At 40.9% G+C, this 12,062-nt stretch overlaps 1 protein-coding gene across 1 annotated transcript in view; it reads left to right on the top strand.

The window, feature by feature from the left end:
* TRIP12 (thyroid hormone receptor interactor 12) overlaps positions 1-12,062 on the top strand; it is a 155,829-nt gene that overhangs the window by 141,364 nt on the left and 2,403 nt on the right. Inside the window, exons 38-41 of the mRNA XM_065411164.1 lie at positions 3,675-3,839; positions 9,057-9,170; positions 11,467-11,561; positions 11,839-11,942. Coding sequence (XP_065267236.1) covers positions 3,675-3,839; positions 9,057-9,170; positions 11,467-11,561; positions 11,839-11,942 — 478 coding nt within the window. The remainder of the gene's footprint in view (positions 1-3,674; positions 3,840-9,056; positions 9,171-11,466; positions 11,562-11,838; positions 11,943-12,062) is intronic.

Below are 12,062 nucleotides of genomic sequence, written 5' to 3'. Positions count from 1 at the left end.
TCTTGATTACCTGCTAAACTATTGGTTTATTACTGAGCTAAATTAAGGTCCACCTGGCTGCCATTACAGCCTTTCAATTGTCCATTCCTCCCCCCCGCACCCCCAATTAAGGGATTTTCAGTCTTTACTCACCCGACTACTGCACGGATTAAGGATCTGTTTAATCTTTCGTCCAAGAACCAAATCCACCATGGGACCTTAAGACATCATTCCTCATAACCATCATCTTGGTCAGAAGGATAGGTAAGCTAGAAGCTCCTATGTCTGCTCCACCGTATACAGTATTCTGTTTGATAAGGTGACATTACGTCCCCATCCTTGCTTTCTACCTAAAGTTGCATCCATTTCACATTTAAGCAGGATGTTCATTTACTGGTGTCTTGCTCCAAGCCTTGCTTCTCAGAGAGGAAGCCAGTTTCCACACACTTGATGTAAGAAGAGCTCTTGCCTTTTACCTCAACAGGAATAATCTCTGCAGGGCTTCTCCCAGACTCTCTATATTTCCATCATGGAAAGAATGAAAGAGCACCCAAAAACTGAGTTTTGGGATGCATCTTGACTTGTAATAATGCCTTAAAGGTACATCTTCCACCTTTCGGTGACGACCATTCCATCAGATTTCCGTGTACCTCTGTGGCCTTATTGAAGAATGGATCTATCTCAGATACTTGCAAAGCCGCCAGCTGGTTTTTGGTGTACACATTTTCCCAGCTATCATGTATGCTTCTAGAGCAGATGCAGCCTTTGTTGAGATTGTTTTATGATTTGTGTTGAATCTACTTTGAGTACCCTCCTTCATAATTGGGATACTGCTTGGGAATCTCCTAACAGGGAGCACCCAAAGGGACAATATTTTGAATGAGAGGTTACTTACTTTGTACAGTAACTGGAGTTCTTTGAGAGGTTTTGTTTCAAAAGGTGCTCCATTACCTACCCTCCTTCCCTGCTTCTTGAGTGTCATTCTCTGGGACTTTGTGGTTGAGAAAGAACTAGAGCACCGGTGGCCTGCTCTTCCCTATATACCTTCGAACTGGCATAGGAACTTGTAGGATGCAGGCATAGACTTGTGGACACTGCTAACAAAATCTCCAAGCGTGCACAGGCATTTGCACATTCTGATGTGGAGCCACCCATAGGGACAAAACATCTCAAACACCGGTTACTGTACAAGGTGATAACCTCTCCTTTCCAGATAGCTAACCTCTCTGCTTTTCCAATTACACACATCAAGGATTACATTGAGCATGTGCAAACTCCCTTTCAAATAACTTTTTTTAATTTAATTTCCTCCAAAGGGCTAATAGGCATCATGCACTCTTTTGTGGTAACCTGAAGCATTGGAGATCCTGGTGTGATGACCTGAGCCCTAGTTTGACATCATTGTGTGCAAAAAAAAAAAGATTGCCAGAATATGTTTCTTTTAAGAAAAGCATGGGTTTTTTTCCCCCAGGGACTATATTTTTGAACCCCAGGGTCGAATGGCTCCAAATTTGGTTCACTTAACAGAACCCCACGTCCCCATGAGGAACACCAAATTTCATGGCAATCTGATTAATTGTGTGGATTTTAGAGAACTTAGATCAGTCAAACTTTAAAAGTTGAACTTAACCTTAACTATAGCAGAGCTGTCACTTAGCTATAGTAACATTCCCCTTGGTATGAAAGTACAGCATTAGCATTCAGTGATAAACTTTCTCATCCTCCTTCCCTTGAGTTGATTCAATTACCTTGTTTAAGGCTTACAGGACCTTGAAAAAGGAATATTTGATCAGATGTGACATGTATTTTCTCTTTTTAGGTGTATGCTTAATTGTGCCTCAAGGGGAAAAGCTGTTAACAAGCATCACCATCTCAGTGCCACATGTCAAAGTACATGAGCCAGTAATACTGTAGTCGTGTTTTGATACTTCCAGAGATGAGTTAACAAGCAGTTTTTCTCTTACACAGTAGTGCATGACCTTTATTTTAAAGGTGTCAACAAAATTAATGCTAGAAAAACCTATTAGTGATGGAGTTGTAGTTTGAGAAACCTGTAGTCTTTTAGCCTTAGTCTGCTTATGTTATGAGCTAGAGGTGTGATTCTCAGCTCTCCTACACATACTCACACTAGCTCCCATCTGGGCTGGTATGCTAAAAATAGTAGCACAGCTGCAGGAACAGCATGGGCTAGTCACCTCCAGTATAAACCCACCTCAACCTCCTGGTACTTGGACAGCTAACTTGTGCTGCAGCTGTGGTAGACACCATTATTTTTAGCATGCTAGCTCAGATGAGACCAAGTTCCAGTATGTCTGTGTGATCTTGGAATCACACCTCTATCTCATAGGGTAGGCATATGCTTAAATAACAGATTTTAAAGGTGAACTGAAGGGCTTCCCTGCACTGCTTTAGATGTTAGTGATAGCATCAACTGTTGAAAGAAACTCAGAACAGCGCACTTGGGCCTAGTCAAATAAGTAAAGGTGGAAATGACTTTCAACTGTGATGTCTTGTTTCAAAATGTGTAGGTCTATGTATGTTCTGTTAACTTTAAAATTGTAAACAGTTTTTACTAGTTTAAAACTTTAGTTCACCTTAAAGGATTTTTTACACCAGGGCTTCCTTATCTTTTGCAAGAAAAGTCCCTATTAAGCTTTGAGTACCCAAAATGCTAAGCTTTTATTGGGCTACTTAGTTCTGTTTTTCTTGTAATGCAGCAAAGGCACCTCCTGTGTTCCTTATGAAACTCTTTATGGAGACCCATGGTGTAATCTGTTAATTTGCAGATTTGTGCAATAAATATTCATACTCAGTTTTGTTTTGTTTGCACATGTCCTTCACAATATGTGTATTCTTGGACTTCTGTGGATTTCTCCACTATCAACCATAAATATCAACAACATTCTATCGAGGAGAATCGTGGTAGACTTTTTACACGTGTGCTCATTTTTTTTAGAATCTACAAACTTACCTATTCCTCACATTTTGAAAGGTGTTTCTTTAAAAAACATACTTCGATGCAACTTCATTGCCAATAAGTTGGCAGCAAATTTGGTCCCCAACTCCCAATAGGAACTAGTAGTACTCCCTTTGACCTCCTGAGTTATGATCATGTATTGTCATGCACATGAGAACTTATTATTAGATGCAGAAGTTTCTCTTCTCTCCCCCGATGCTATTTTAATTTCTCAACAGTAAAGACATTGAAAATAGTATGTATGCTGTATTATAGCTCTCATTTACTGTAACAAATGTCTCATCAGAAAATCAATGTAATTCTTGGTGTTTAAACTGATGGCTTCTACTCTTTTTTTTTTTTAGACTCAGTTTTTTCGTCTGCTTTAAAATAAAGCCCTGTTTTGGTTTTTTTTCACACCAACCTTTACTGATTCTTCTTTAAAGTAACTCCAGAAACATCAGCAAAACTATGCTTCAGCCATCTTCCAGACTTGTTCGCAGTCAAGGCAGATGTTGACTATCTTGATTCATTAACTTTTAATGTATATAAAACAAGTTAAGATTAAAGGGGAACAAAAAGTACTGTAATCTATATCTGATCTGTTTCAATCATTGTACTGCAATGAGTATCGTGTATTTAGTAACCAATATTACAAGTGTTAGAATGCTAAATAATTTGTTGATAAACTAACGTAAGTGACTGAATTCTCACTGGCTTTCATTTTCAATTTTTTTAGACCAAAGAAAGTTTACAGAATGCATTGGAAGCCCTCAATATGAATGGCTGCTTAGTGGACGATCTAGGGCTGGATTTCACATTACCTGGGTTTCCGAATATAGAGCTGAAAAAAGGGGGAAAAGATATACCTGTCACCATCCACAATTTAGAAGAGTATCTCAGAGTACGTAAAAGCAAAGCTGTGACTTTTAATTTTCACACAACTCTTCCTATCTTATAGTTCAAAGTAGTTTATTTTAAGATATATTTTAATTGCCTTTTTTTTTTTTTTTTGCAAATTGGTCATAGCAGTAGTACTTTTCAACTGGTTGCTTCTGTTTGTCTGAATGCCCTGATAAGAAATTAGCACAAATACTTTGAGTGTCAGTAATATACAACTCAACTAACTTTTAAGGAAGTTTTGTGCTGTAGGAGAATCTGTTCCTTAAGGTTTCAGAAAACTTATTTTGTATCCATGGAAAATGTAGTCATAAATGGCATGATTTTTCACTGGGAGCTGTGGGTTCTCAGCACCTCTGAAAACAAAGCCAGAAATTACTGGGCCAAGTATTGAACCAATACTTTGAACTAGTAGTGCAAAACACTGCTACACGAGATTATTGGCTTCTGAAATGACTTTAGGACTCTACCTCTGCAAGGCAGACAGTATGTGGAAGGCGAATCTTCAGAATTCTGCATGAATCACTTTTTCGTCCACCCTAGCAACTGGTTTTATAAAATCTTATGTTAAAGGCATCAAGAAAAATAGCACTCATGTTCACTTCAGAACTTGCTTCTACAGAATGTTCCAGATGGTAATACATGGTAGTAGATAGAACACCCCCAATTTCCTACTGCACAAAACCAAAGTAAACTTGCAACTTTTAATAAGCAATACAGATGCTCCCCGACTTATGCAAGCATTCCGTTCTAAAACACCTTGCGTAACTCAAATTTTGCATAAGTTGGAAACATATCTCCGACAATTACGCCAAAGAAACCCCCAAAACCTATTTCTAGCTTATGGAACTTTTTCCGTAAGTGCAGATTTGCGTAAGTCAGGTCTTGCGTAACCCTGGGAGCGTCTGTATCAGAAATGCTGTGGTGATCAGTTTCCAGCACTTGTGTTGGGAAGGGGGAGAGAGGTAATACACGTAGAAAATTTAGTTCTGGGACTTCTGCCTGATCATGTACGTAGTCAAGTTTTCCACTCCCATATGTTTGGAGTCTGAGTGCTTTGTCCATATGCATGCCACCATGCATTTGAATTCAGATTATTTTGACCAGCAGTGTCCCACTGAGGGACTTGTACCCCAGGTGTCCTTCGGTACCCCAGGTGTCCTCGTGCCTCCAGTTGAGGATGTAGATGGTGAAGCAACGCTAACTGCCCCTCAGTTCCTTCTCACCACTCATGACTCAGTCACAACCCTGTAGAGATTGAGCCTTTTTGCTCACTGTGTGGCCTTATCACTCTGTGTAAATAGGTAGTTCAAGTGATTCCATATTTCCATTCCACCGTAATTTCGTGTGTGCCTTATGCACAATTTTCAGAGAATGTTTTCCCTCACATTAGGGTGGCTTGAGCGCCCTTTGCCATTGCACACCACTGCATACTGGTGCAGGATGAAACTGCCCCCAGCTCTCCCACGCCCAGCTCCTCCTTACCACCAGTGAGGGTTGTTGCAGCACTTTCAGTCTTGCTATCACAGGTTTATTTACCTCATTCTTTGTATACCGCTTGTTTGCTTAGTAGTGGTTAGATACAGCGTATAGTTAATCTTAGTGATAGTTTTCAACATTTAGGTCCCTTTTGGGCCAAATTTGATTACCTGGACCAGAACTGGAGCCATGTCTTGCTCTCCAGGGTTAAGTCCTGCTTGTTGTGAGCCAGGCTGATGCCAGTCAGTGACCCATACCCCAGCTGCCTAAATTGTTTGGAGTACCACATCAGTGACAAGCGTCGCATTTGTAGAGGGTTTAAGCCTCACTCTAAAAAAAGATAGAGCAGTGAGACTTAAGCATCTTTTTTATGGAGACAGCATTTCACCTCCATTGGAACAGTCGTGTTCAGAGCGTATTCCAAAAGTGGCACCATCAATACAGAGTGCATCTCTCAAGATGTCTTTAGCATCACATTCTGTGTCTCTGATAGTGAAGAGATGCAGACCTCATTCAGCAAGACCTTCGGTACTGAGGCCACCTAGAAGCAAGGACACCAGGAGGGGCTCTGAAGGGAAGTGTTCCCCCGAGAGCTCCTCTGCTAAAAGGGGGTTCATCAACTCCAGAACCTATACCAGGTCAGTCATGGCTGGCCCCAGAAGTTGCTATACAAAGACACTAAACTCAAGACCCAATTCTGGTACTGACAACGCCAAAGATGTATGCTGCCTCCAGAGAACTGCTTGATCTTTTGGTACTGGTATCTCCTGTGGTACAGGAAGGGTTTTGGCTGGTACCAGAAACTAATTCCTACACTGGCTCTGCAACAGTATGCAGTACCTAAGAGGCCAGTACATTTTAGGGGCAAGCCTGGTACCACCACCCCCAAGTTTGACTTTACCTGTCTCCTGTCCACACAGATTCTGCTCCACCACTATTGCGGGACTTGGAGTCATCTTCATTGGATTCCTAAGTGGGGTCTTGTGACACATACTAAAGGGGAAGCTTACCCTCCATCAGTATGGTCCATGGATGTCACAGCAGTCTCAGCACTGGCCACATTACAAGGGGCAATGGCCTGCGCAACCATGGGGCCCACCACCACATCAGTGGCTTTAATAGACACAGTTGGTTTGCCTCCCCTCACCTTTGAGTTGACTTTCAAGGGTGCACAAGATCATCAGCACCACAGTCAACGTTCTCAGATGCAGCTGCAGGTTACTCAAACAGTTCCTCCACCATCAAAGGCAGATTAGTCATTGCCTCAGTGACCTAGTGCATTGTCTTCCTCAAGACCGTATGAGGCTGTATAGAGATGAGCTATTCACCACTGGAGGATTACAGGCTTACCAATAACTTCTTAAGAGTGGCTTTGGTGCTAAACATTCAAGTGGAAGAGATCTCTGAGAAATCCAACAAGCTAGTGGACATGTTAGCCTCTCTGGCACTACTGACTGACTGAGCAATTGTGGAGCCACTCAAAACACTTTGACAGACCCCTTCTTCCATATGGCTAAATGGACAGAGGGGAAATACTAGTCCCTCCTAAGCATTTAGAATAACTCTACTCTCACCTTCCCCCAAGCTCTTTGGTGATGGCAGCTGTTAATGAGTGTGTGAGACAGGGCACCAAGTGCCAACACCAAAGGGTAGTAAAGAATCAAAGACGCTGGATTTGTTTGCTTCTAAACCTTTTATTTGTCGGGAGGCCTACAACTTAGAATTGCGAATCAGCAAGTTCTCCTAAGTTGCCACAACTTCCCCCTATGGGAAAACATCCTGAAGTTCAAATACCAGGCTACTGGAGGACTCCAGGCAGGAGTTCATTCTGATGGTCGAGGATGGCAAGTGGTGGCTTGGATGCAGCAGACTCAGCAGCTCAGTCCATGGTATCTGTCCTACGAGGAGGTGCTCATAAATGCAGTCTTCCAGTCTCCCTGCTGAAATACAGCAGACCATCCTAGACTTGTTCTTTGAGGGTCCCTTCTTCTTTCTGGAAAAGATGGGATGATAGGCTACATAGCCTAAAAGATTCCAGAGCAACATTGAAGTCACTTGGAATCTTTACACCAGCAGCAAAGAGGAAGCAGTTCCAGCCCCAGCAGGCTCACAGATATCAGAGCTTTATACCTCAGCCCCAAGACCTGCTGAGAAAAAGGGGCAGGAATTACAGGATCATCTCCCCCCTCCTCTGCAACAGTAGGTTCCTCTCGACTAGCAGTCCAGTCTAAGCATGAATTTTGATGGGTTTGTCAAGGGCAGCATACAACTAACTACAAGTGCATCTGTTCCTATCCATATCTTTGCCAATCTTCTATCGCACTTCCTTCGTGTTTGGATTCATATCATATAGTATTGGAAAGTCCTAAGCCCAGTGGTCCTAGGGTATTTTCTTCAATTTGTTTCTATCCCTCCTTCCCACCACCCTTCCATGTCCCTCTTCAGGGACCACTCTCACAGGACGGTTCGTGGAGGTCCAATCTCTTCTAGCAGGGCTTAGAGGATGTTTCTCTGTTCGGGGGAGGGGATTTTATTATTCCCAAAGCAAAAGGTGGTCTCAGACCTATTTTGGATCTAAGAGAGTTAAACAAGTACCTGAAGAAAATAGTTTTTGTATTCCCTGGAATAGGACGACTAGTATGTTGCCCTTGATTTAAAGGACACTTGCATCCATATAGTGATCTATCCAGACCACTGGAAGTTTCTCAGGTTCATAATGAATGGAATCAATTTTTTCCTCTTCTTTGTATTTACTTTCTGTGAAGTCCAATAAACTGTTAAACCTTGTGGGATAATTGGGAGTAAAATTCTCCCAGGTTACTCTTCTCATATTAACAGTCACATTATAAAACCAACCCATGCATATCTAGCAGGAAAAATTATTCAGTAGAATAAAGATTTCTGAAATAGAAATCTTCAGAAGGATACATTTTCAACACAATGCTATTTCCTGAGGGAAAAAATAACTAACTTTATCTAGATTTTGATGATAGATTATAGGTGGTGTGCCATTCAATGTTTTGACCATAGGAAGTATGACTTACACAACTTTTTTTAATGTACCCTCTTTAATAAACCAAGCTTAGCTGAGCACTTTAAATGCTTAATAAATATTTTCCTCAATTTTGGGGAAATATTATACATGGTATTCTAGCTTCATAATGTATTTCAAATGAATTTTTAATAGGATTTGAATTGGAGTCGGGTGTCTGATTTCGAAAGCAGGGGAACATCTATTTGTTAGCGTGACAAGTACATCTGGAAGACTTACTGTTGTACAAGAAGATATATCCAATTTCTATTAAACTAGTTAAGAACAAATTCTCTGTTTTAAAATGTCTCACTCTTTGCACATTGTTAACTTTGGGGGTGAGGTGGAAGGATTATACAGGTCAATATTTTACGATCCAGTTGGTTCTTAAACATATGCCGTAACCAATTTCAGTTAGATTTAGAGTGACATATTAGTCTTTGGGGGAAATTCGTTTTCCCTTTCCAGGTACAACTGTGTTGCATTGGTACAACAAATATGCAGCTGATGAGTGGCTGGTGTTGGGCTGGTGAGAGGTGACAGAAGTGGGGCAACATTGTACAGCACCTACTCAATCAAGCTCAGGTTCACACATCTTTATGTGGACATGCGGTTATGTTCCTGATTCTTTTGTCAAGTCATCATATCCTGAATATTCACATAGCTTCTCATAGCCTGTTCACTTATTGTGTGTGTTTGTTTGTTTTACAGCTGGTTATATTCTGGGCACTAAATGAAGGTGTTTCCAGACAATTTGACTCATTCAGAGATGGATTTGAATCAGTCTTCCCCCTCAGTCATCTTCAGTACTTCTATCCTGAAGAGGTTGGTAGATGTGAATTTGTAACTCCTATCAATCAGTTATGTAGATCAATATTAATCTACATTCTTATCCCCATATTTAGTTATGGACAGGTTATTGTGCAATTCTCTCACAAATAGGGTGATATATTTATGAAACTCATGTATCAAGACAATTCAGTGAATTTTAAACTATGTACTTACGTTTGTCATGTAGAGAGACTTCTGTATGTAATAGTAGTTCTAATTAGTATTTCTGGTGGTGGATTTTATTTTCTGCAGTATCAAATTTAGTATATTGTAACTGTTTTCCCCCAAAGAAAGTAATACATCCACCCTAAATACAAATTTATCGATTTCACATATTCCTAGTTTTGTTGGAGGACATTCTAGGAATCAAGAAACTTCATAACTATTTCTTATTCTATTCTGGTAGCAACTACTGGTTGTAGACATGGACCAGGACCCCATTGTATAAGAGAAGAGACAGCAGGTGGTTATAGTTGGATGTGGGAGCACAAGGAAACAGTGAGACAGTACTGATCAGTATGGTAGGCAATGGACACAGCACACCCGCTGCCTAATCATTGTGAAGGTTTTTATAGGCAATGGAGGGACTTGAAGGGAGGCAATGAGGTAGCTTTGTGGCCATTTACAGGGAGATTCTTCCAATGGCTAGGGGCAGCAGGGAAGAAAGCACAAAGGTGCTTGTTTAAAAATGTAACGTGGGTAATGGAGCCTGGCATCCTACTAGAGGCAGGAGTTGACATTTTGACAGTGTACCAAGAGATGATGGGCAGGATTGGGATAGGCTGTAAAGGAGAAGTGTGTGTGGTGGGGGGGACTCAGTGTTCTTCAAAAAGAACTAGATAAGTTCATGGAGGATAGGTCCATCAATGCCCATTTGCCAGGATGGGCAGGGATGGTGTCCTTAGCCTCTGTTTGCCAGAACCTGGGAATGGGTGACAGGGGATGGCTCACTTGATTACCTGTTCTGTTCATTCCCTCTGGGGCACCTGGCATTGGCCACTGTTTGAAGATACACTGGTTCTCCACTTGTGAGGTACTCCCTTCTCTCCTTGTGTCATTATATAATGCCTGCATCTGTAACTTTCACTCCATGCATCTGAAGAAGTGAGGTTTTTTACCCACGAAAGCTTATGCCCAAATAAATCTGTTAGTCCGATGGCACCTTAAAGACTCCTTGTGGTTTTTGTTGGAAGATAGGATACAGGGCTAGATGGACCTTTGGTCTGACCCAGTATGGTTGTTCTTATGGGGTGACAGACAAAACAGGTAGGGGAATGATCTTTGCAGCAGTATTTGGAATGGTTATATGTGGGGCAAGATTGCAATTGTCAATATCCTCACTTTCTGGAGTTGTAGTAATTGCAGTGAGAGCCTGGATAAGCATTTTAGATGAGTGGATGGACAAGAAAAGCCGTATCTTAGATAGGTTTTCTCTTTCTACATATACTGTTACCTCTAAATTTCATGAAGAAATGGCAAAGGAGCTCGGCTGAATTGCTGCATTTTAGTTTTCCTCTTTATGCTTTGCATGGTGATGTGGGGTTCCTTTAAAGTTGAGACATGTAGCTGCTTATTCTGATTTTTTTTTCTATATTTCTTACTGTGATCGTGCTTTTACATAGAAGTACCACCGACTGGCCAAAGTTGAACTCCATTCTCAGCTATCTACAGCATCACACTGTTTCACTCACCATTGGGAAGGGAGATTCTCCCACTGTTATGGTTTTGTCCTTTACTCTTTATGCAGTGCTGTATTTTGTTGTTCTGTTGGTGAGCAACAGTATGAAGTGGTACAGATTGTCTTTTGGGATGCATTTTAAGTTGTTGGCAGCAGTCCCCTCCTGTTTAAAAGTCTCTGTTGGGGAGTGCACCTGAAATGGGAGGGAACGAAGAGATCTAGAAAAGAAGTTTGGGAGAGAAGCTATCTACTTCCCAGAAATTAGTTGTACAAGACTGGTAAAAAAGGTTGAGAGACAAGTACCCAAATGTCATTGAAATTCAGGCTTGGCTAATTCCGATAGCCTGAGACAAGTTTGGACCGCTTCCAATTACAGGAAGAGATGCAGCCCACTAGTAGCGGGAGGTCTGGAGATGTCAGGATCCAGTAAATGAAGCTGCTATTGGGATGGGGCTATTAAAGTCAAATGAGCTCTGTAGTATTGCACAATTCAGCAAAGGTAACTTTCCTGAATGTTGTTCCAGAAAATAGATTCACGTTTTAATCAGCATGTGCGGTATTCATTCTGCGTCAGCACTAGGAAAAAACTGTTCTCTCTGCTTAAATCTATAGTTGGATCAGCTCCTGTGTGGCAGTAAAACAGACACTTGGGATGCAAAGACATTAATGGAATGCTGCAGGCCAGATCATGGTTATACACATGACAGGTAATATGGATTTGATATTAGGAGACCAAATGTTGAAAATTGTGCATCTGATTAATCTTACAATACACTAAATACCTTTTGTGGTTGCTTTACATGAAATGATGCAACACATCTTACACATTTTGGGAAGAAACAGATGTTTGTTCATAAAAATAGCATTTATAATTTACGTAGTCTGAGCATGCTTATTAATGCTGAGATACAATTATTTTTTTTAAGTATATATTGTAAGGAAAAGAATAAAAAACTAACATCTGTTTTTGTTATTTCTTTTTAGTCGAGCTGTGAAGTACCTGTTTGAAATTCTTAGTAGTCTTGATAGTGAGCAACAAAGATTATTTCTCCAATTTGTGACTGGTAGCCCTAGACTGCCAGTAGGAGGTGGGTATATTTAGTAGATATTGCCATCATGTCTGCACTTGCATGTATAATCAGCATAGCTAATGCATTTCTGAATCATTCAAAACCATTTTTGTTTATTTCACTTCTGTAGATACCTAT

Source organism: Emys orbicularis, chromosome 9, assembly GCF_028017835.1.
Source record: "Emys orbicularis isolate rEmyOrb1 chromosome 9, rEmyOrb1.hap1, whole genome shotgun sequence".
NCBI classification, from domain to species: domain Eukaryota; kingdom Metazoa; phylum Chordata; order Testudines; family Emydidae; genus Emys; species Emys orbicularis.
The sequence above is the reverse complement of the archived record's forward strand: the minus strand, read 5'-3'. Positions and strand labels throughout refer to the sequence as shown.